The sequence below is a fragment of the Spermophilus citellus genome (assembly GCF_964194105.1).
Source record: "Spermophilus citellus genome assembly, chromosome: 1".
NCBI classification, from domain to species: domain Eukaryota; kingdom Metazoa; phylum Chordata; class Mammalia; order Rodentia; family Sciuridae; genus Spermophilus; species Spermophilus citellus.
The window spans coordinates 39,060,444-39,086,624 of record NC_138182.1 but is presented as its reverse complement, the minus strand read 5'-3'; the positions used below and the strand labels follow the sequence as shown (position 1 = coordinate 39,086,624).

General features: G+C 44.0%; 1 protein-coding gene across 1 annotated transcript; it reads right to left on the bottom strand.

Annotated features, from left to right (window-relative positions):
- Positions 1-872: 872 nt before the first annotated feature.
- Positions 873-25,829, bottom strand: EBPL (EBP like). Its single transcript, XM_081306624.1, has 4 exons — positions 25,588-25,829; positions 7,142-7,211; positions 3,142-3,280; positions 873-1,476 (listed from the first exon to the last, which is right to left on the bottom strand). The coding sequence occupies exons 1-4, from the start codon at positions 25,756-25,758 to the stop codon at positions 1,236-1,238; spliced, it is 621 nt and encodes a 206-aa protein (XP_081162750.1). The 5' UTR covers positions 25,759-25,829; the 3' UTR covers positions 873-1,235.
- Positions 25,830-26,181: the final 352 nt, after the last annotated feature.

Here is a 26,181-nt window from a genome sequence, read left to right as displayed (position 1 = left end):
CTCAGAAACCCCTGCGAGACTTCCCCCCATCACTACCCGCACCTTCCTCCCACAGGCAAACTCTATCCTCATTTCTAACACCATCCATTAGACTTGCAGGTTGAGGACCCTGAATTCAAAAGTCTAAAAGCTGAAAAGATTGTGGAACTATTGGATTTTCAGATGAGGAATGCTTACCCACAAAGTCTCTGCAAATTTTCCTCTGAAATCAGAGACATCCAACTCTGGTCCCAAACCTTTCAGTTAAAGGATGCTCGACCTGCTTTTGAAATTTACACAAATAGAACCACACAGTATATATTCTTTTGGTCTGGTCTTTTCCACTTACCATTATGTGTGTGAAATTCTTCCGTGTTGTTATGAGCAGCACAAGGTTAATTTTCTCTGTATACAATAGTCCATTCTATGAATAGACCATATGCCTATGTATGCATTTAGGTTGTGTCCAGTTAGGGGTTATTATGAACAGTTGCTGCCATTTTGGTGCACATATCAGCCATTTGTGTGAGGTCAGTATCTAGGAGTCAAATTGCTGGTTTACAGGGTTCAGCTACTTGGTTAAGCACCGAGAGATGACTCCCAGGTGACTACAGAGTGGACTCTCCCAAGGGAGACACCACTAGTAAGGCCACCCCTGGGGCTACTCAGCCCATAGACCTTTATTCCTCCTGCCTGTTGAACACCTGGAGTATGAATGCTAAAACCCTCACATCTGCATGACTTTACTTACCAGTATAAAAGGAGAGGGGGAGAGAGGAGGGGTTTATATTGGCACCCAAAAGGGATTATTGAGACCAAAGAGGAAGCATCAGGTTTTCTGGAATAAAGAATTAATGTGACACTCTCTACAGTATTCTATAATAGTTGGCTTTATTAATGTGGAACAATTAATGCCAGCCATAAAAGAAGGTATAATTCAATGTGATTATTACAAGTTACAATTTATTTCCCTCTGCTTTTTTTTTCCTCCAGTGCTAGGAATCAAACCCAGGGCCTTGCACATGCCAGGCAAGTGCTCTACCACCGAGCTACCCCCACCCCCAGCCCCCAGCCCTCTCTTTTTCTTAAACTTCTATTTAATTAATAACAACCAGTACTACAACAATGACAAAAACTTAGCACCTTATGACCAACTTGAAACAGGCTGTTCAGGAAGAGCAATGAAAAAAGAAAGCAGAGACTGGAATGTTCGCTCCACGCCGGCTCATCAGGCAGTGTTCAGTGGCTCTGAAAATTCACCGCAACTTCTTCCCTAAGCGGGTTCCTTTGTGATGCATCCTCCTGAGCTCTACCCACGACTGCCACAGTAGCAGTCCTGGGATCAGAACCCACACACCGTTAAAGAACACGAGATAGACCCAAAAGTGGAGCCAATCTTCGGTGTCGAGGTTGGGGCTTCCGATGAGCCACTCTGGGGAGAAGGTCATCCAGTCACCGTACAATTCACACACGCACAGCGTAATCTGTAGGAAATGCCTGTCCCAGGGAAGAAGCATGGAGTCAAACTACAGCTGAGCACCGCTCACACCCTGGATTACGACATCCCTTCTTTAAGGGCAGTGTCCATGCGGCCTGTGCTACAGAAAAGCTCTCTGAGCTGGACCCCGCTGGGTTTGGGTACTGCTCCTTTGATGGACGCGTTAAAGCCATCGGTGCAAAGACTGGGTCCTGCCTTGGAGAAGCTGCCTTGCCCTTTCTAGTAGATCATTCTCAGTGAATAAGGACTCTTAGGTCTCTTGGACTATTCTGAAGAAGATTTATGGCCCAGCAAAGAAGGATCTGAGTCTTGTCATGAGCCACAATTTCATCTGGCAAAAAAGGGGCCTCTTCCTCAGTGTGTCGTGGAGACTAAATGAGATACATAGATAGTGGCCGAGCACTGTGTCTGGCACACGGTCATCCGTGATGCAAGGATTCTGTGTCTCTCAGATAACAAACGCAGGGGTGCATGTGGTACGTTTGCAACCATCGTCCTGGGGTCCAAAATATGGTAAGGCACCAAGGATAAATTTAATTTTTATTGTTAACTATTGCTATAAAATTGGGTGAGGAAAAGTAAATTAATGACCTTGGAATCCCCTTTCAAATCTGAGGCTTTATGATTAAATTTTAAATCATACTTCTTCAAGTAGAAAATAGAGTGCAATTGTACCAATTTGACATTGTTTGAGGGCATCATCCCCTCTATTTACCCAGGTCACTTTGTCTCTCAGAAGGAGAGAACAAAAGGGAGGGAAGGAGGAGAATTAGAGTCTCAGAGTCTGCTCAGAGGACTCCACCTCCTTCCACTTCCCCAACCCTCCCCAACCTGCTTCTAAAAAGATCTCTTATTTATCTTTTTGGTATGAGAGACTGAACCCAGGGGCACTTTACCACTGAGCTACATGCCCAACCCTTTTTATTTTCAGACAGGGGCTTGCTAAATGGTTGAGGGTTTTGCTAAATTGCTGAGGCTGGCCTTGAACTTGTGATCCTCCTGTTTCAGCCTCCTGAGTCACTGGGATTATAGGTGTGCACCACCACACCTGGTCTCCTATTTATCTTACATGTCTAACTCAGAAGTATATAAAAGAATTTAATTTATGTCAAGTGAGAAGTGCTTTCTAGAATGATTTGGGGAAAAGGGGAAAATATTATCCCTTTATTCTCCAAAATATTGGTGGCCAATCAGCTAACACTGTTAACACCACTCTTGCTTTCCTAGAGATAGGGTCATTACCAGAATTTTATTTCTCTTATTTTAATTTTTTTTTCTGTACCAGGGATTGAACTCAGGGATGCTTAACCACTGAGTCACATCCACAGCCCTTTTTAATATTTTATTTAGAGACAGGGTCTTACTGAATTGTTTAGTGCCTCACTTTTGCTGAGACTGGCTTTGAACCTGCGATCCTCCTGCCTCAGCCTCCTGAGCCACTGGAATTACAGGTATGAGCCCCGTTGCCTGGCTCTCATATTTTTTTATTTGAATGGTCCCAAATTATCCCAGTGCACTGTGACTCTCATCTAATATCGCACAATTTTCATTTGTATTCTACTTTTTGTCTTACAAATAAATTTGGTCACAACCTGCTCCAAATGTTACTTTGGCACTGGGGACAGACATCTCTTCTCTTTTTGAAAGGATAGAAGAACACTTACCGATAATATTTCTCTTTGACTATGGCATAAATGAGGAACAATGCTAGAAACCCATCCAGGACAGCAGTCAGAATCTCCAAAGACACGATAGTTGGATCAAAATAAAGCCATCTTGCATCAGCTTTGCCATATTCTTTCCCTAAAGATAAAATACCTGTTGTTAGTCATCTGGCAAACACTTTTTTTTTTTAATGACAGTTAATGAAAATGACCCCTTTCCCTAAAAAAGGAGATCAAAAGAATACTTGCTGTTCTCTTTACATTCTTCACAACAACAACATAATAATAATATGTTATAGTTGTAAACTAATTTAGTTTCCAAAGTGACTACACAAATGACCCCTCTCTACCCTTGAGCCTTTATAAGTAACAGAATCCTGTATTAATCCAACATAGTCAGTCTTTAATAATGAACTGTGTAGATGCACTGTATTTCCGTATTTCAATATTTCAACATAGCTGGGTACAATGGTGCACACCTGTAATCCTAGCGTTGGAGGATGAGGCAGGAGGATTGCAAGTTCAAAGTCAACCTCAGCAACTCAGTGAGGCTCTAAGCAACTTAGTGAAACAGGGCTGGGGATATGGCTCAGTAGTTAAGCATCTCTGGGTTCAATCCCCAGCACCCACCCCCCCCCAAAAAAAAGAGGAGTTCTGATATCTTATTGGTCTAAGCAGTGCAAACCTCTAGAGAGTCTCATAATGGTCAGAGCAAGGATCCCTTGGGGCCAGGCAAAGGTTTCTCATGAAAAGCTGTCCTGAAGGAAAAAGGACAATAAACGGGGTTCTCTATTTAATGAGATAACACACAAGATTATCTGCCAGGAGGTCCCCCATAAGGCCATGCCAAGTCATCCAGCCTGTCCTTAGCTGACCCGATTCTGAAATAACTGTTCTGAGGGGAAAGCAATGGAACACTGACCGGAAAAGTTCCCCCTGAATTTACTCGTATGTGACAGGTGAGGTGAATCAGCCAGTGCAGCCCACATCTAAGGAAATGCCACTTAAGTAAAATGCCAGTGCTTTAGGGACCAAGAGATGAGTGGGTATTAGACATTAAAAACCAAACAACTCCAAGCCACCACTCATTCCCTCTTTAACTCAACGACGCTCCTCTGGACTCCTGGGAGGCTCTGCGCTAGGCCTGAGGATGCAGCAGCAACCAGGACTCCCGTCTGCCCATGCGAGACCCACACTGGAGAGCAACACCTGCAGAGTGATGGTCAGAGAGGGGACCCCACCAGAGAGGGATAAGGGGCAATTCCCTAGACAGATGTTCTGATCACTTCCTGTCCCACTTGGTGGGTCATAGAAATGGCCAAACACACCTGGCGCTGGACTGATGAGGAGGGTGGCCATTTAGGAGTCCCATTCCCTCAAAGCCTGGGCAAGAGTCACTGCGTCTTTAGGACGACATGGAGGGTCACCTGGGAACACAGTGAACTTCCAGGGGCCATGGAAGCAGGGTGGTAGTGACAGGACGGTGGGTTATGTCCCGGTTCCCCTGAGAGGTGGCGCTTGGCTTGTCTGAATAGTTCTGTGGGCTGGCAGGAGCTGAGCCTCCCCCCTAGGGAGAGGCAGGCAAGACATGGTTCCGTGGTCAGGAGGGCCACTGGCTCGGGAAACTCCTCAGGAGGCACAGGGGGTGGGGGCCTTGCAATTTGGCCCTTGGAGGCCCTTGACTGATGTTGAGGCACAGAGTATGGGATTTTGATTTTAGGCCTTACGCCACCAGGGGCACCTCTGACACAGGTGAGGGGTAAGAGTGCTTCAGAGAGGAGCATGCACAGATGTCTGAAACAGATGTCTGAAAGAACAGAGGAGCCGGCAAAGCTCAGAGGTCACTGTGAAGAGCTGGGGACAAAGGCGGGCTGCATGGAGCCAGCCCTGCTCTCCCTGTCCTCGGCTTCTCCTCCTGTTGCAGAACTTTGACCTCTCCTTGGCAGTTAAACCAAAGGGCAAAGAGCGGCATCCAAGAGCACAGTGACCTGGTCATTCCCATTTATTTTGTGATTGACAGCTGGGCTTAGTCAGAGGCTTAAAGGGAAAGATACCAACTAAAGGCCAGAGGAGGTTTCCCTGAGCTGAACCACTGCTGTGGGCTTGATCAAAGTGGAGATGAGGACATGTGCACAGCTGGCCTACAGCCTCTGAAGCCACGGGCAGTACACGGGACAGTGCCTGGGAGATCCCGGCCCAGACCCTCTGAACCAGAATCTGAATTTGAGTAAGACTGCCAGGTGACTTTGTGCACTGTGGGGTCTGGGAAAAAGTCCTCACTTTTTACTTGCATGAAAATAAAGGGCACCTTCATTAAAGTTTTTACTTCTTTTTTTTATATACAATACCCTTATCTTATTTTATGATGATGATGATGATGATCCTGGGGATTGAACCCAGGGCTTTGTGCATACAAGGCAAGCATTCCACCAACTGTGCTATATCCCCAGCCCTTATTTTATTTATTTATTTTTATGTGGTGCTGTCGAGGATCAGACTAGTATCTCACACATGTTAGGCAGGCGTTCTGCCACTGAGCCCCTATTTTATTTATTTTTAGGTGCAGCACCTCACACATGCAAGGCAAATGCTCTACCACTGAGCCACAACCACGCCCCGAGTTTTTACTTCTCTGAGGTGAACAACGTAAGTGTCAAGATGACTGAGAAAGACTGTGGCTGGCATTCCCACTTCACAGGATTAAGCCAAATTCGAGTGATTTACTTTCTCTGATGGCTGAGCAGCCAGGGCCAGAGGTGGTCACATGGCTTCTGACAAAGGGGACCAGAGAGAGGCTCACCAGACAGGGGCAGCGACTCATCTGGATCCCGCAGCCTCTGGGCTTCACCAGCCAACCTCAAGCGAGGGTGAATGCAAAGGCTCACCACCAAGCTGCACGGCTGCTTCAGCATGCCCTGGAACCTAAGCGGCAGGACTCAGGGGCTCAGAGTCCTCCACTGCAGGGGACACGAGGCCACATTTTGTCTTCAGAAGCACTAACCAACTAACACAACTCTCTGGAGGCTTTCTAACACTAGGCGAGAACAGTAGCCCCACAGAGACCCAGGGCTGGAGGCGGTGATGTCGAAGACTGAAAGAAACGGGATGGGTGGGGTGAAGCCCAGCGGTGCCCCTGGTGTAGCGTGCCAGGGTTTGATCCCCAGCAAGCAAGCAGGCAAAGCCACCAACAACCAGTCACAGACGCAAAATCCGAAACAGTTACCCCGAGCAAGGCAGTTTTACAGGGTGGCAAAGATGCTGCTGCGGGGCTCATTTACTTGCCAGCATTGACACGGTTCATGCAGGGAAGCTGGCACTGACTGGACGCCGGCTGATGTCCATGGGCAGGAAGAAGATGCGGAAAACCTGCCAATAGCTCATCAGGGCGGGAGGAGTCCGAGAAATTATAAGAATACAAATGGAGATGTACAATAAAAATAAAGTTTTTTTTTTTTTGGTTGGGGGGTTACTGGGGATTGAATTCAGGGGCACTCAACCACTGAGCCACATCCCCAGCCCTATTTTGTATTTTATTTAGAGACAGGGTCTCACTGAGTTGCTTAGTGCCTTGCCATTGCTGAGGCTGGCTCTGAACTTGCAATCCTCCTGTCTCAGCCTCCCAAGCTGCTGGGATTACAGGTGTACACCGCTGTGCATGGCTTGCCCTCACATTTTTAGTTACACATCTTTACTAAGATGTAATTCACAGCCTGCACAACTCCCCTGTTTAGACAGGTTTTATTATAGTCACAGATTTGAATCAACGCAGTCTAACTTGGAAAAAAGAACCCCCCCCCATTAGCAGTCATTCTTCACTTCCCCCAACTCTCCCACCCCACACCCCCAGCCCTCAGCAACCATTCATCTATTATCTGTTTCTACAGAGTCACCCACTGAAATGGAATCCTGCAGTAGGCATAGGGGCCTGCATTCAATTGACAGCCACCCTTGCAATTAATGTCCTCTGACATTTCAAATGCAAATATTTTTAATTACTTACATAAAGAAGCAATCAAGCCCTCAGAATCGGCAACATTTCCTACCAAGGAAAAGTAGACAAAAGAGCCTTCCTAGAGAGAAGAAAACGAAGACATGCTCTGGTTTAGCACCACAACCACCGGATGGCACCACAGGACACTGCACGGTGGCCGGCCTCCCCTCCCCTCCGGTCTCCCCCCTCCCCCATCCAGGGTCCACCTCCTGGTCAGCAGCCTCTGAGACCACACCATCACAGCCTGGGGGGGTGAACCTGGGAGCCTGCCTACCCGGCCCTTCAAAAGGAGTAAGTCCAAAGCTAATGCACAATAAATGTCAGCTTCAACCACTAGCATAATGAAATCAGAGGTGTGTGCCTCTGATTTACACAAAGAAAGTGCTTCACTGTTGTAATAAATAGATAAGCTCTTTAATTATTCCAGGGATCTTAAATCTTTAAGAAAAATCACACAGCAGTTCATTTTTTTTAACCCTCAAAAAAAAAAAAAAAAAAAAATCCAAGCTGTCTCTTATCAAAAATGGCAACTGAATGTCTATAAGAGGTTTTTTTTTTTTTTTTTTTTCCCCTTGCCCTAACTCCCTGCATCAGGACAACTTTTAGGAAGACTTAAAATGTTTTCAGGCTTTCTCTTGGCATTGAAGTGATGAAATACCTACAGTTATTGAGCATTTCTCCATCACTTAAGTGCTTCTTTGCCTAAGCTTTAAAAAAAAACAAACAAACAACTAGAATTCACTGGGACATCATGTTGCTTGTTTAAATAATTTTGTTGCTGTCAATATAATTTTTTTCCTCATTTCTTTTTATATTTATTTATACTGGGGATTGCACCCAGGGATGCTTTCCCACATCCATCCATCCATTTATTTATTTAGCAGTACTGGGGATTAAACCCCGGAGGTGTTTTTACCACTAAGCTAAAGCCCCAGCCCTTTTAATTTTGAGACAAGGTCTCCCTAAATTGCTGAGGCTGGCCTCAGTCTTCTGATCCTCCTGCCTCAGACTCCTGAGTCCCTGGGATTACAGGCACATGCCACCATACCAGCTCTTGTTTCTTTTTATCAAAGCAAATCACTTATTTGACATCAAAACCACCTTTGCTTCTCTTCTGCTCACTTTCAGTACCACTTCCACTTTCAGTACCACTTCCACTTTCAGTACCACTTCCTAGATTTACCACTTTCAACCATTTCTGTCCATATCTTCCTGATTATGTATTTACACTGATATTTCCTTAGACTGCTCATTCTGAAAAGTTGTTGAATTCATACCACCTCCCCTCTGCTTTCCAGGTTTTTCAGTCATTCTTCAATTAGTTGCCCAAATGTGTATCTTGAGTCATAAACTGGACCTCGGCTCATTCACTCATCAACGTGGCAGTTTCCTGACTTCCTACCACGTAACAGGATCACAAGACCCACCCCACGCTCCTTCCCTTTTCTTCCCATTTCCAACTCAACTTCCGTCCACTTTGTATGGACATTACGGAGATTAGTTATATTTCCATTATGATTATGTAAACATATCTATCTTCCTGTTTCACCCATCAGTGGATTCTAAAAGTTGAAAAGCATTCAGTAGCATTTACAGTATTGTGATTATAGAAATATCATTCACTGCAGTGGGTCACAATTTCCAGAGATCCAGAACCAATTCCAGTGTCACTTAAGAATAATTGCAAATGGAATATACTTAAAATTTAAAAAAAATATTTTTTAGTCATAGATGGACACAATACCTTCATTTATTTATCTTTATGTGGTGCTGAGGTTTGAACCCAGTGCCACACCTATAATAGGCAAGTGCTCTACCACTGAACCACAACCCCAGCCCCCTAAAAAATTTTTTTTTGTAGTTGTAGATGGACAGAATGCCTTTATTTTAATTTGTTAATTTTTATGTAGTGTTGAAGATTGAACCCAGGGCCTCACACCCTTTGCCACTGAGTCCCAACCCCAGCCCAATACTTTCTTACTTTATGAATGTCTCAAAATCATGCTATGTATTAGTCTGCTTTACATTTGGGCCATGACTTATTTGTAACCTATTTTTGTTTATCCTAAAGTTTTTGTAATTGCCTTTTTTTTCTTTTTCTTTTTTTCTTTTTTTTTTTGGGGGGGGGGCGTGGATAGGGGTACCAGAGATTGAACCCAGGGGCACTCAACCACTGAGCCACATCCCCAGCCCTATTTTGTATTTTATTTAGAGATAAGGTCTCCCTGAGTTGCTTAGTGCCTTGCTTTTGCTGAGGCTGGCTTTGAACACATGATCCTCCTGCCTCAGCCTCTCAAGAGCTGGGAACTGCTGGGATTACAGGGGTGCACCAACTGTGCCCGGCTTTTTTTTTTGATTGAGAGAAGAAACTTGTCTCTCCAGCTCATGAGTATCTCTGTTTCTTTTCTGTATTAACCTCTGTTAAACAGAGATTTTAGAGCTGGTTTGTATTTTCTTGACATTCTTTGTCACTTAACTGATAAACATGGTTTATCTAAAGATATATAAAAAGTATATTCCTTAAAGGAGATTTATTCATATATGAAGTAAATAACAGTATTTTTACACAAATAAGTATTCTCTAGTTTCCTTATTTTGTAACACTTTATTTTCACCAGCCCATTTTTTATTTTTAGCATTAGCCAGAGTGAAATATCCACGTTACTTCCTTGGCTTGGCACGGGAACTTTCTAGACAAAAGTACCACTGTTCTGGCCAGCAGGGGTGATGGGGCCCGGCTGAATCTGACCCTTCCTAGGCCTTAGTCCATCTTTCTATAAAAGAAGGACTTGCTAAAATTAGATTGTGGATCTCATCCAAAACCTGGATGTGACTTCCACTAGCAACCTCTTTCCCTGGCCCACGAGCCAAACATGGATTCTGACACTTGGTTACGGACCCTTCCTTAGAAGCAACTGAGGGTAAGGGCAAGGTGGAGAGAGACCTGGAAATTACTAAGATGTAGGGACCTACGAGTAGAGAACAAATCTGTTCTCTTTAATCTACCTGTTGAAATTGTACTCAGTTTTCTTTTTTTTTAATATTTATTTTTTGATTGTAGTTGGACACAATACCTTTATTTTTATTTATTTATTTTTAAGTGGTGCTGAGGATCGAACCCGGGGACTTGAATATGCTAGGCAAGCACTCTACCACTGAGCCACAATCCCAGCCCCAAAATTTTACTCAGTTTTCAAACTCAGCCCAAAGCCACTTAATTTTTTAAATTTTTATTTGTTCTTTTAGGTATACATGACAGTAGAGGGTATTTTGACATATCATACACACAGGGAGTATCACTTCCCATTCTTGTGATTGTACATGATGTGGAGTTACATTGGTCATGTATTCATATAAGAACATAAGAAAGTTATGTCCAGTTCATTCTACTGTCTTTCCTATTTCCATCCCCACTTCCCTTCATTCCCCTTTCTCTAATCCAGTGAACTTCTACCCCACCACACACACTTATTATGAGTTAGCATCCCCATATCAGGGAGAATATTTGGCCTTTGGTTTTTTGGGACTGGCTTATTTCACTTAGCATGATAGTCTCCAGTTCCATCCATTTACTGGCAAATGACATAATTTCATTCTTCTTTATGGCTGAGTAATATTCCATATATATGTACTATATTTTCTTTATCCATTCATCTGTTGAAGAGCATCTAGGTTGGTTCCATAGCTTAGCTATTGTGAATTGTGCTGCCATAAACATTGATGTGGCTATGTCACTGCAGTAGGCTGATTTTAAGTTCTCTGGGTATATGCTGAGGAGTGGGACCACTGGGTAAAATGGTGGTTCCATTCAAAGTTTTCAGAAGACTCTCCATACTGCTTTCCAGAGTGGTTGCACCAATTTGTAGTCCCACCAGCAATGTATGAGTGTGCCTTTTCCCCCACATCCTCGCCAACATTTATTGTCAAACTCTCCTTATTCTAAGAAATCTTCCCAAACTTCTTGTGAGGATAAATTTCTCATTCCCCTGTAACTTCCAGGTCACTAAATTAGTTTCTACAATCAACTGCTATTTGCTGCTTATGCATCTTCAGCTCCCATTAGATCACATATCTCTGGTGTCTGGTGTGTTGTTATTGCCATCTCAGAATCCTAAAGAACCTAGAAAGATTTTCGTGTTCAATGTTTGTTAATTTTGAAGTAATGACAAGTTCACACCATGAACTGCCTACAAAGTGGGATGCCCTGTTGAGGCTTTTAGAATGCACTGTATATTTCTTACTATATTAGTGTCCTAAACATATTTTCATATAAATACATATATATGTTGTAATGTTTTAATGAATATATTTGTGCTTTCAACTGTGATCAGGTATAACCTTCTCCAGGAAGTAGATTTTTTAAAGATACCTTTATTTAATTTATTTATTGTTTTATATGGTGCTGAGGATTGAACCCAGGTACCCAAGCGTGCTAGGTGAATGCTCTACTACTGAGCCCCTACCCCAGCCCCAGGAAGCAGATTTTACCGATTCTTTTGATGGGAGGTAGGTGCCCCTCTGTTACCCTTTGGATATGAGGTTTCCCCCCAAAGCTCTTGTATTAATGCAGGAATGTTCCGAGATGAAATAACTGGATTATGAGAGCCATAACCTAATCGGTCCTTTCTGATTTGAACAGACTAACTGGGTGGTGGTACTGTCACCAGAAGGGGTGTGACCCAGTTGTCCCACTCCTCCCTGGGACCCTGTCCCTTCCAGGAAGAGACCAACACTCCTGAACCAGGCCCTTCCCCCAGGATGTGCAGCCTCACCGCGGGCCCAGAGCCATGGAGTCGGCCATCTATGGACTGAGACCTCTGAATCGCGAGCCTCAAATCAACTTCCCTTCCTTGAAGTTGTTCTTGCTGGGTACTGTGGTCACAGTGACGAAGACTAAGACACCTTCCTACACCAAAACCGACTTCCTCATTCCTTCCTCCAAACTGCCACTTCTCCTGGGGCAAATGCGCGATTCTCAGGACATGCTAATAAGTGCTAACTAAAATAATAAGAAATAAAAGGAGGGGACGGGATAGAGAACAAGAGGGTTTTTTTTTGTTGTTGTTTGTTTGTTTGTTTTTTTAGGCAACAAATAATTCTACTTAAAAATGGGGCAAAAGAGGATTTCACCAAAAAGGATATATGGATGGCAAATACACACATGAAAAGATGTTCAATAACATTAGTGATCAGGGAGATACAAATGAAAACCTCAATGAGGACTCGCCCTATCACTGTCAGAAGGGTTTACATAAAAAACAATGGATGGGGCTGGGGCTGGGGCTGGGGCTGAGCGGTACAGCGCTCTCCTAGCACACAGGAGGCACTAAGTTCAATCCTCAGCGCCACATAAAATAAGTAAATAAATAAAACAAAGATATTGTGTCCAATTACAATGAATATATATACTGAGAGCCACTGCCAAGTAGGAATGACGCATGGCAATTTCTTTGTCAGCCTATTCCATGTTGCTTAGAGGAAGGACCCTCCATTGTGGAAATGGGCTTGCCTTTGGACCCAGGTCATTTGCAGTGACATTGCATGTATGCTTGAGTGAGGTGACCTTGCTCAAGGATCAGGGCGGATCCAGGTTTAGGGTGTACCCCGCTGGGAATAGGGCGTATCCTGCTGCCTCAAGCGCCTGCCTGCTCCTTGAGTTCCCCTTGAGTTCTCGCGGGATTCAGAAAGTATTTGGAATTCAGAGCCTGGTGGAGTACGTGGATTTTGCCCAGAACCTGTGTGTAGAGTGCTGGTGTGAGTTCGGGAATAAAGAGTTGTTGTTTGAATCTACAAGGTGTGTGGTGGCTCATGATTTTGTGCCCAGCCAGACTGCGGCATATATATATTAAAAAAAAAAAAAACCTGGGAAACCCTAGTAAGATCAGCAGACTGCCTTCATGTCTATACTATTGTTTACAAAACCTTATCACTGGGGGAACCTAGGGAAAGTGTCCACAGGAGCAGTCCCCATTTTGTTTTCCCACTGGTAATGCACCAGGTTCTAGCTTCTCCAGGCCCTTGGCCAACACTTGTTATTTTCCTCTGTTGTTGATGTGGCTGTTTCAATGACTTGTAGTGGTCTTGACTCGTAGCTCCCTAATGACCGGTGAGGTTGAGCATCTTTCCATGCACTATGGATCATCTGTATACGTTCTTTGGAGAAATGTCTACTCACATTCTTTGCTCACCTTTGAGTTGTTTGCTTTGTTGTTGTTAAGAACATAGACATTTTAAAATGTAGATATCATCACCTGGTACTTCTCTTAGTCTTTTTTTTTAAATGTTTTAGTTGTAGTTGGACACAATATCTTTATTTATTTTTATGTGGTGCTGAGGATCGAACCCAGGGCCTCACACGTGCTAGGCAAGTGCTCTACTACTGAGCCCCAGCCCCAGCCCTCTTAGTCTGTTTCACTATAACAAAATACTTGAAGCTGGGGACTTTTGCAGAAAAGAGGTTTATTTAGCATATGGCTCTGGAGGTCCAGGAACATCGACTCAGCTCCGGCAGGGGCCTCCTGGCTATATCACAACATGGAGGATGGCATGATAGCAGTAGCAGGTGTGAGAGGGAAAGATCACAAAGTGAGAAGGGGAATTCAGGATCCAAAATCACTCTTTTTTTTTTTTTTTCTTCCGGGGATTGAACTCAGGGGCACTCGACCACTGAGCCACACCCCCAGCTCTATTTTGTATTTTATTTAGAGACAGGGTCTCACTGAGTTGCTTAGTGCCTTGCTGTTGCTGAGGCTGGCTTTGAACTCACGATCCTTCTGCTGCAGCCTCCCTAGCACCGGGATTATAGGTGTGCACCACTGCACCCGGCCTAGACTTGCTCTTTTTTGTAACACTTCACTCTCCTAAGAACTCACTAACTTCTCAAGATCAGCATCTGTCCTTTCCTCGGTGATGCCCCTGTGACCTAATTATCTTGCACTAGGCCCTAATTCTCAAAAGACTCCTCCACCTTAACACCACCACACTGGGGACCAAGCTTCTACCACACGGACCCTTGGGGAGACAGGCTGAAACCACATCCAAACCACAAAAGTACCGACACGCAGTGGTCTAGGCCACTCCATGAGCAAGATCCTGCTAAGGTCAAAGCCCTGGGTAAAGCAGGGCAGGGGCCACTATCCCAGGAACCTGAGAATAAGATCTGTCAATGCACCTTGGAGCAAAGGGTGGGTGGTGAATCTTGAGTGGCTACTCCTCGTTGCCCAGTAACCTCCTCTTGTCTCTAAAGCCCCAGTGAATCCTTCCCTCCTTCATGCCACCTCCCGACCTGGCCAGAGTCCCATCACTCACTCACTAGGCTGAATGACAACCCTGTGTTCCTCTGTCCAACGCCTCCACTACTGAAGCTCCTTGAAGGCAGCCCTGTGTTGACAGACCCCGGCAGGGCTGGTGGGCCAGTGAGGACCGGCACTGTCTAATGACAGATCCGGCTCTTCCTCGGTGGTAGGGGGGTTCTTCATAGGGACACTGCCCTTATGTTTTCCATAAAAAGGGAGCCAAACAGGTCCACAAACACTTGGTTTCTCTCTTCATACAGTAGGCAACATTCTCAACTATTTGATTCTTCCCTCAAAACAACTCTGAGGGCTTGTGATCCTTCCCGACAAGATCAAACTTGTTTACCACTGTATTCCCTTTTTGTTACCAAAACTAAATATCTCAAAGGGGAGGGAGGGGAAGGGGAGGGAGGGGGTCAGAAAGAGGGTGGAATGAGATGGACAGCATGTATGATGACAAGAATGGTGTGGCTCTATTTTGTGTACAACCAGAGAAAAAATTGCTCTATATGTGTACTATGAATTGAAATGCATTCTGCTGTCATGCATAACAAATTACAATAAATAAATAAATTTCAAAAAAACGAAATATCTGAGATGGGCTAACTTTAGAAGAAAGAGGTTGATTTTAGCTCGAAGTTTGGAGGCAGGACCTCACCCCGTGACAAACAGTAAAGTACCGGGTGTGTATGGAGGAAAATTCACATCTCCAGTCCGAAAGCAGAAAGAGGGAGGGCCAGGCTTGGTCCTTTGTGACAACCTTTTGTGAGAAGTGCTGAGGGATTGCACAAGAACTACCATAATCCCTTTTGAGGACAACAGTCCCAGTGACCCAAGGACCTCTCAGTAGGTCCCACCTCTTAAAGATTCCACCACCTGCCAATAGCAGCACCCTGGGGACCCAGCCTCCAGCCCATGCACCTTTGAGGGACACCTAAACCATGGCAGCCCTCAGCATGGCTCACAGGGGGTCCTGAAGCACTCCCCCACAGGAGGATCTGCACAGGAAAGTCAGAGAAGTGGGGATGCCAATATCAAAGTTCCAGCTGATCTCTGAAAGGCTTGTGATTTCAGATCTGACGCCAAAGAACTCAGGAAAGATGAAAACCAACAGACACAGGCCAGCTGCTGCAGGCTGCCCCGGGTGCAGCTCCCTCTCCAACAGCCCCGGACTCACTTCACAACCTAAGACACGAGGAGCTGGAGGCAGAGCTGCAGAAGCAGACAGCTATTCTGGTCTAAAGAGTCCTTGGGGGCTCCTGAACCAGATCTGTTCTAACCACACAGACTCCCGGAATGGAAAGCATTAGTTATTACGTGCCAAGGGCCAAAGTTATCTGTAGAATTGCAAAGAATGGAGGCAGATACAGTTCTTCCCGTGGATTCATACTTTATTTTAATGAACTAGAAAAGTACTTTGTTCTTTCCCCTTCAAAGTTATTTCTAGGCTCTGGAGCATGAAATTTGTATTGACTTGCAGAATCGACATGGAAGGCTATTGCGGGGCTCTGAACAGGAGCTGAGCACCCCTCTTGGCCTTGAGTAATGGGGGTGTGGAACTGGCATCCAGGAAGTGCGAGGCAGGTGGGCCTCACCTTCTCTGGGTAAGGAAGTGCAGCTCTGGGGGTGGGTGTCACCCCCATGTTTGGTGTGACACAATCTCCTTGCCTTATTTGGGTGCAACTTCCTATTGGATGTCTCCCCCCTAAATAAAAACAGGGGCTCAGGGCGGGCTCTCTCTCTCTCTGGCCTCTTGCCTCCCTTGTTCTCCTTTCCCTTCAGCATGGGAGCTGAGGCCTCAGAGCTGACCTTGAACCCCAAAAAGGTATTTCTGTGTTTGTGTGGTCTTTTCGTTGCCAGCCCCATTCACGGGGAGTGACCCTGACACCATCACCCGGGGGGGACGTGGGTGATAGGTTTCAGCTCCAGAAGCCTCTGATCATAACGTAGGGTCAAGTCCCGCCCTCTGGGACTAAGTCATGGATGAGCTCTAAGGTTCAGATGCAAGGTGCGTGGTACCCAGCAAGGGCCACCTGTAGGGTGTTGCGATAACTGGGAAGGCAGAACCTGGAGAGGTGTAGATGTGAGAGAAGTGTGGGAATGTGGAGATGAGCTGGAGCAAGAGCAAGCACTGCTCACGTTCTAGCACAGTCCCAGAGATGGGTACGGCTTGCCAAAATGTCAATCACCCTGTTTACTGCAAGACCCGTCATACCAGAGAAGCAAGCACGGACCAAGACTCCTCCCGCTGAAACCTCATCCCTGTCTCTCTCTCTCTCTCTCTTTTTTTTTTTTTTTTGTGGTGGGAGGGGTCCTGGGGATTGAACTCAGGGACCCTCAACCACTGAGCCACATCCCTAGCCCTATTGTGTATTCTACTTAGAGACAAGGTCTCACTGAGCTGCTTCACACCTTACTGTTGCTGAGGCTGGCTTTGAACTGGTGATCCTCCTGTCTCAGCCTCCAGAGCCCCAGGGATTACAGGCCAGCACCACTGCGCCTGGCTCATCCCTGCCTTTGATGTACTCCCCCTTTTTTGAGTTGTTCAGTTCCAGCTCCTATCAGGACTGGAAGACCCATCCGGCGCTCCACTTTAAATCTAATTTCTGCTTTTGTCTGTATTCCTTACTGATTATTTAGACTTCTTATTTTCTCAACTTCAGACCTCTTGGGCAGGAACCTACTCTGTGGGGATGCTGGCCACCTAGACACCTCACCACATGGGCGGACTCCAAGGCACGCAGCACACAGAGCACATCAGAAAGCAAAAGCAAGCCACTGGCTATTCTGCTCTGCAGAGGCGCTTTTCTATCAAAGTGGTGTTTCAGCAGTCACTGCTGTGAGTCCCAATTATTTGTACCTCAACAAGCCACAGGCAAAGCTGCTTACCTCCTGCAGGTGCACCTGCCAGGCAGAAGATACTTGAATACTTTTAGCAGTCGGAGCATCAAGTGCACACACGTGCTAAAACACACAAAATGGGGCGGTGGGCTTCAACCTGGGGGCACTTCTTAACACCCCTCCATTGTCAAAGTCCTCCCTGACAAATGCCAACAGGAATTTTCACATTTGAGTTTGGCAGCATATTTAGGGTGAAAATAGATGCTGGAGTGAAAAGTAAGGAAAGATAATGGTCATCTTAAAAACAATGAAAGGAAACAACGCTCATTACTCACCTTCTCTCTTTACCTGTCCTGACTGTGGGTGATACCTGCTGGGTATCTCTCTTGCTATCCATTTAATACACTAACTTTATCTGGGTGTGGCACCGGTTTATAACCCCAACTACTAGGGAGGCTGAGGCAGGAGGATCCAAGTTTGAGGCCAGCTTCAGAAACTTAGCAAGACTCTGACTCACAACAAAAAACAGAAAGGGCTGGGGATGCAGCTCTGGGTTAGAGCCCTCACAAGCATGCATGAGGCCCTGGTTTCAATGTACAGCACCACAAACAAAATAAATAAACAACAACAACAAAAAAGACCAAACCCCATACCCAGACACTTGGCTTAAAAAATACAGGACCCTTCCTATTGGATGCTTAAAACCTGACTGAACTATATCAGTTTCACTGAGCTGCTAACAAAAATGAAGTTAAAAAGTAGAATGTCTCCTGACAAATAAAATGAAGCAACAAAGGCCAGTCTCCTTTTTTTCTTAAGGTGTTCCAGATCCATTATTTTAACAACATATTTTATAGACTTCAAGGCATCTGCAAGTCAAAGCTCAGAAAAAACACATATCCTCTTTGTGTGAACTACTGCTACCTACAACTGACAACCAATTTACAGAGAGTACTCAATTTACTTGTTGCAATCCTTAAGAAAAAAAATAGCATGAAGATGGCTTTATAAAAATAGAAAAATACAAAAAAGAGGTCAAAGTTGTGTTTGAAGGTATTTGGGAGTTGTTGTTTTTAAGTGTGTTTGAAAACCCAGAGAAAACATCGCCACATTCATTATTATTAAGAGTGGGAGGACTGAGTGGGTAAGAATAGAATCCCTGCGCAAACCCTGTCAACAATGATTTGCATTTTCAAATCGGATTCACAAGATCTCGGCCTAATCAGACTGGCTGTTTCCCTGTCAGCAACAGCAGACATCATTGTTTCAGGAGGGAGCAGCTGCTACAGCCTCCAGGGGTCCCCCACAGGGCGCAGGTGACTTCAGATATTATGCGGCAGCTGTCATCCACCTAATGAAAGCATGACTTCCAACTGATGGAACCAGGGACCAGCAGGTGTTGTCACCTAACAGAGTGAGCTGTGCTCCCTCAGGCCCTGCCCAGAGATGTGCAGTTCCACCTGTCAACTCAGCAGTACTGGCTCTTGGGTCAATGGCACACGGGCATTAGCAGGGTGGACTGGGGGTCTGCGCTCACGCTGCTGGGTGCCAGAGTGTTTGCCTAGCATGCACAAAGCCCTGGTTTTGATCCATCCCCAGCATGACCAAGAAAATCTTGCTGATTCTTTTATTCTTTTATATTTTGTTTTCCAGATGAAAGATCACCCCCCTCTGTAATTTGGGGCTCCCTATAGCTTACCACAATTTGGTAAAGTCTACTTTTTTTTTGGGGGGGGGGTACCAGGGATTGAACCCAGGGGTATTTAACCACTGAGCCACATCCCCAGACCTTTTTTTATATTTTATTTCTAGACAGGGTGTCATCAAGTTGCTTAAGGCCTCGCTAAGTTGCTGAGGCTGGCTTTGAACTTGGGATCCTCCTGCCTCAGCCTCCCCAGCTGCTTGGATTAAAGGTGACCATACCCAGCTGGTAAAGTCTACTTTTAAACAAAGCATTTATTTTTTTCCCTACTTGATGATCCCTCCAAAATGATGAAGCTGTCAATGAATATTTTCTCTTATATTCCCTCACTTTTTTTTTTTTAAAGCCAAGAGTGTTACAGTAAGAGCAATTTATTGAACAAGGATGCAAGAAAAAGGTTCAATAGAAGGTGAAAGGAGAAGAGCAGGAAAGGTGACCACCTGTCCTGGGAAAGCCCTTGAATCCCTGGGAAACAGTGGTTGGAGATCAAGAGGAGGCAGAAGGAGGATGTGAGAAGCATCTAGAACTTCAAGGCGCTCCCCTAGTTTGCAGGCAGTCTAGCTGGCTATGTGGCTGAATCCAGCTTTTTTTTTTCTTTGAAAGTTTTTATTTGTTCTTTTTATGAATCCATCTTATTGAGGGGGTGTCACCCACTCACTGAGGCTGCCTGAAGCACTGGAAAATGTCAAAGGTCTTCCAGTTGTGGGGCCACCAAACCTCCAATACCATGCTCTGCAGCAGCAGCCCAGGTTAGCATGATTAAACTCCCCGGGAAGTTCTCCAGGGTGCTGGCCACTGCCAACAGGTTGGGTCTTGGTGGCAGAGCTCTGCCCATACATGTACATTTTTACAATCGTCATGGAAATATGCAATTTATACACACTTTGCCTTACAAGACTGCAACCATGTGACATCTTATATATCCGAATAATTTGAGGTTCAAAATGAAAATGACTGAAGCCGGGCACAGTGGCACACACCTGTAATCCCAGCGGCTCAGGAGGCTGAGACAGGAGGATGGCAAGTTCAAAGTCAACCTCAGAAACTTAGGGAGGTGCTAAGCAACTCAGTGAAACCCTGTCTAAATAAAACAAAATAGGGCTGAGGATGTGGCTCAGTGGTTGAGTGACCCTGAGTTCAATCCCCAATATGGGGAAGGAAAAAAAAAAAAAAAAGAAAATGACTGATAACTACTACTAACTAAAAGGACAGAATCAATTCTTTCATTCATTCAACATCAGCAAATACATGAATAGCTCCAAACACCAGGTACTTGAGAGAGAGGGGAAGACAAAACAGAGGGTGGATTCCATCACCAGCACTGAAAAAAAAAATGTTTAGTTATAAAGGAAAAAACTGGGACCAGACTGAGATATTTCCTGTAGAATGTCTTCACCATTTCAAAGAAAATACAACATATTTTGTCGTACCAAAAGGTTTTGAAGTGTGTATACTTCTTCCTTATACAAAACATTTTAGATCAGTTACAACTAAAACATTTAATTAAGTGATAAAATACATACCAGAATTAAAAAAAATATTAGTTATAAAAAGGAATAAGCATCCAGATCAGAGGTCAATAAGAATATATTTACATAGATCATCTTTTGTTGTTATAGAGCTCCAATATGGTTCTGAGCTTCCAGGCAGTTTGAGAGAAAAGGGAGAAACATTTATATTGTCCTTACTTTCAGAGAAGAATACACAAATCAATTTTTTTAGGAGAAACTAAATTTCTCCTTACACTTATCTGAAAAAGAGATTTCTAATATGGGTTTCGCATTCCGAGTGACATTGGTAACTACTGTTCTTCACATGAAACAGGCTCACAGTAGTTATATCATTGATCATTGTAATATGTGGAAAAATGTGCATCTTTGACTTGAAGAACTGAGGTACAGTATATTCACATAGTGGAATACTCTGCAGTCAAGAAAGATAAATGCCTCAAGAAGGGGCTGTGTGTGGGACATTTCCTTCAGAACAGGAAACAGAGAGATCAGAACATAATTCCACACAGACTACAGCTCAAGGCTCCATCAATAAAATTATGTGTCATTTTACCTTTAAAACTGTGATTGCAAAGTAGACTTACTCTTAAACTAGGTGGTGGACATGTAGACATATTGTTTAGCATTTTCAGACCTTTTTTGTATGCCTAAAATGTTGTAATAATTAAATTTTTTTTTTTGCAGGGATGCAAGTTTGATTCAACATATGGAAATCAATAAATATAATTCATTACATCAATAGACTTAAAGATAAAACTCATGATTGGGGTTGTTGCTCAGAGGTAGAGCGTTTACCTAGCATGTGCAAGGCCCTGGGTTCGAGCCTCAGCACCAACCACATAAAAATAAATAAATAAAATAAAAGGTATTGTGTCCATGCACAAATAAAAAGTAAATATTTTTTAAAAAGATAAGAATCATACGATTGTATCAATTGATGCAGAGAAAGCATTTGACAAAATACAGCACTCTTTTATGTTCAAAACACTAGAAAAACTAGTGATAGTAGGAACATACCTCGACACTGTAAAAGCTATTTATGCTAAACCCAAGGCCAACATCATTCTAAATGGAGAAATATTGGAAGCATTCCCTCTAAAAACTTGAACAAGACAGGATGCCCTCTTTCACCACTTCTATTCAACGTAGTCCTTGAAACTCTAGCCAAAGCAATTAGAAGAAAGAAATTAAAGGGATACGGATAGGAAAAGAAGAACTCAAACTATCATTATTTGCTGACAAGAGGATTCTATACTTAGAGGATCCAAAAAACTCCACCAGAAAACTTCTAGAATTAATTAATGAATTCAGCAAAGTAGCAGAATATAAATCAAATAAGTCAAATGTATTTCTATACATCAATGATAAATCCTCTGAAAGAGAAATTAGGAAAACTACCCCATTCACAATAGCCTCAAAAAAAAAAAAAAAAAACCAACCTTGGGAGTCAACAAAAAAGGTGAAAGACCTCTACAATGAAAACTATAGAACAGTAAAGAAAGAAACTGAAGAAGACCTTAGAAGATGGAAAGATCTTCCATCCCCTTAAAAAAGCATGTGGGTGGGGGGCATTTCAACAGAATCCTCTTAAATGCACACTTATTGGCTATTTTATAAAGTGGGGTGAATGGATAGGCAAAATTAATATTGTCAAAATGGCCATACTACCCAAAGCGCTTTACAGATTCAATGTGATTCCAATTAAAATCCCAATGTTGTTCCTTATAGAAATAGTAAAGGCAATCATGAAATTCATTTGGAAAAATAAGAGACCCAGTATAGCTAAAGCAATCTTTAGCAAGAAGAGTGAAGCAGGAGGCATTAAAATTCCAGACCTTAAACTATACTATGAAGCTATAGTAACAAAAATGGCGTGGTATTGGCACCAAAATGAACATGTAGACCAATGGTACAGAATAGAAGACACAGTGACAAAATCACACAATACAGTTATCTCATGCACTTCTCAGAAGCTATATACACTCAATCAACAAATATATGAAAAAAATGTTCAACATCTCTAGTAATTAGAGAAATGCAAATCAAAACTAAGATTTCATCTCACGCCAGTCAGAATGGCAGCTATCAAGAATACAGACAACAATAAGTGTTGGTGAAGATGTGGGGAAAAGGCACATTCATACATTGCATTATATTACAAAGGCGCCAAAAACAGAGTGGAGAAAAGACAGCCTCTTCAACAAATGGTGCAGGAGAACTGGAAATCCATATGCAGCATAATTAAATTCCTCTCTCTCACCATGCACAAAACTCAACTCAAAGTGGATCAAGCACCAAGGAATTAAACCAGAGACCCTGCACCTAATAGAGGAAAAAGTAGGCCCAAATCTTCATCATGTTGGATTAGGCCCCAACTTCCTTAACAAGGCTCCTAAAGCACAAGAAATAAAATCAAGAATTAATAAATGGGATGGAATCAAACTAAAAAGTTTCTTCTCAGCAAAAGAAACAATCAGTAAGGTGACCAGAAAGCCTACATCTTGGGAGCAAATTTTTACCATACACACATCAATAGAGCACTAATATCCAGGATATATAAAGAACTCAAAAAACTTAAAACCCCCAAAACAAACAACCCAATCAATAAATGGGCTAAGGAGCTGAATAAACACTTCTCAGAAGATATATACACTCAATCAACAAATATATGAAAAAATGTTTAACATCTCTAGTAATTAGAGAAATGCAAATCAAAACTACTCTAAGATTTCACCTCATGCCAGTCAGAATGGAAGCTATCAAGAATATAGGCAATAATAACTGTTGGTGAGAATGTGGGGGGAAAGGCACATTCGTACATTGGTGGTGGGACTGCAAATTGGTGAAACCAATCTGGAAAGCAGTATGGAGATTTCTTGGAAAATTGGGAATGGAACCACCATTTGACTCAGCTATCCTAGTCTTTGGTCTATACCCAAAGGACTTAAAATCAGCATACTAGTGACACAGCCACATCAATGTTCATAGCAGCTCAATTCACAACAGCTAAACTGTGAAAGCAACCTAGATGCCCTTCAGTAGATGAACGGATAAAGAAACTGTGGTATATATACATAACGGAATATTACTCAGCATTAAAAGAGAAAAAAATTATGATATCTGCAGGTAAATGGTTGGAGTTGGAGAATATCATGCTAAGCAAAGTAAGCCAATCCCCCAAAATCAAAAGCCAAATATTCTTTGTGATAAGTGGATGCTGATCCATAACAGGGAGGGGGAAGGCATGGGAAAATGGGGGAACTTTGATTGGGCAAAGGGGAGGGGAGGGAGGGGGAGGGGAGGAAGGGAGGGGGAAGGAAGGGAGAGAGGGAAGGGGGGAGGGCCCAGGGGGTCAGGAAAGATGGTGGAATGAGATGGACATCATTACCCTAGGTACATGTATGACTGCGCATATGTTGCGATGCTACATTGTATACAACCATAGAAATGTAAAGTTGTGCTGCAATTGTGTACAATGAATCAAAACCCACTCTGCTATCATATATACATAATTAAAATAAATAAATTTAAAAATTTTTGGAGGGTACTGGGGGTTGAACCCAGGGGCACTTTACCACTGAGTTCCATTTCCAGTCCTTTTTATTTTTCAAGATAGGGTCTTGTTGGGTGGGGGAGGTCTCTCCCTCTGGAGATGGGTTATATTCTCCCTTGAATGTGTATCTTTTTTCCTAAATAAATCTGTGTCTGATGGAAAAACAAAAGACAGGATCTTGTTAAACTGTTGAAGGCCTTGCTAAATTGCTGAGGCTGGCTTTGAACTTGGGATCCTTCTGCTTAGTCTCCTGAATCCCTGGGACTACAAGTGTGCTCCACTGTGCGGGGCATAATCTGTTTTCTTTTTTTTTTTTTTTTTTTTTTGGTTGTTGTTGTTGTTTTTGTTTTTTTGTTTGTTTGTTTAGTGGGCTCAGCAACCAGTTTTACTACCCCTGTTCTTTGGCAGATTTTGAGTTCAAGGGACAGCTTAAAAATCAATTCTATAAACAAATGAGCTGTGGGAAATATTCATGGTCTCTTATCTCCTATACTGATTATTAGGAAAGAAGATATTTTGTAATTCCAGCAAAATCTGGTATAGACACATATTTAACTGGTAAACATCCACACCTAAATGATTACCAAAAATTTTGCTTCCTTTTTCTTTCTCAATGCTATGGACTTTGACTTCATGTTGTCTAAAGATCTGTCTAGATTTAAGCTAGGTCAAAGTTACAAACAATTAGATATTTTGGCATAGTTTTAAAAAAGAAAATAAAACAGGGTTGGGGATATAACTCAGTTGGTAGAGTGCTTGCTTTGCAAGCACAAGGCCCTGGCTTCAATCCCCAGCACCACACCCCCCCATCCCCCCACACAAAAAAGTTTAAAAAAGGGATGTGGGTGGGGGTATTTCAACAGAATCCCCTTAAATGCACACTTATTGGCTATTTTATAAAGTGGGGTGAATTTTTAAGGACACAACGATATAAAAAGTGCAAACTTTGGAGTCAGAAGAAACCAACTCAGAATTATGCCAGCTACTTTTCAGGATCTGGTTTCACCTCTGTAAAATGGGGAGATAAGTAGTTTATGGGATGTTGTAAGAAAAAAATTTTAAACACAGAACTGTTCCAGGCACACAGTGGGTGCCTAATAAATGTGATTACTATTACAGCCTTGGTGTATTGTAGTATTCTTCCATTCAAAAAGTGTAGGTTCTGCCATTCAAAAAGGACCTAAACTTAAGTCTTTTTCAGTTCAACACTTACACGTTGGTTATAAAGCCAAGGAAGCCAAGGCTGTTGCTTTTGAGCAGCTTTTAATCAAACAGAAACTCTTCTAGCAATTTTCAGGGCTTTTGTTTTGCTTTAAGTTTGGTACAGGAACCGGGAGCACTAGAAGGGCGGCGCGCTCTGTCCACAGACTCGGGAATCAGAACTCGGGGCCATGCAGCATCTGGCCAAAGGCCAGCACGCCAGTGTCCAGGTCCCACCCGGGTCCTGCCAGACTTCCAACCACGGGGAAGAAAAGCCATCATCTCCAGCGGAAACTCCCTGGAATGAGGAAGGGTGGTCCAGAGGGAAGCACAGCCCGGAGCGAGACACTCACCAGCACTAAGTGCACCAGCGCGTCGTAGCAGAGCCAGGCTAGCGCGCCGCGGTCCGCCGCCCCCCGCCCGCGGCCCAGGCGCAGGCCCAGCGCGCAGCCCGCCGCCAGCAGCGCAGCGCACAGCAGCAGCGAGCGGCCGGTCGCCGCCCCCAGCCCCCAGCCGGCCTCCATGCAGAAGCTGCCCGCGTGCGCAGCCGGATACCGGAGGGGGCTCCCGGGGCGCGGCGGGAGAAGGTGGGGCCGCGGGCAGGGGCGGGGCGCGGTTCCGCTGTGGCCACGCCTCCAGGCCAGCCCGAGAGCCCAGAGTGTCACCAGCGGTTCCCGCCTGGCAGGTTCCCGGAGTCAAACCAGTTCATCCACCTCCACCAAACCTGCTCCAGGCTACTCCCAAAGCACCCATAATAGGGGCACACATTTATGATACGGTTTGATGGGGGGGGGTAGGTAATGGGGGCGCTTCACCACTGAGCTACATCCCTAGTTGTTTTTACTTATTTCAATTTTGAGACAGGGTCTCCCTAAATTGCTTAGGCTGGCCTTGAACGTTCGATCCTCCTGCCTCAGTCTCCCGCGTCGCTGGGATTACAGGCATGT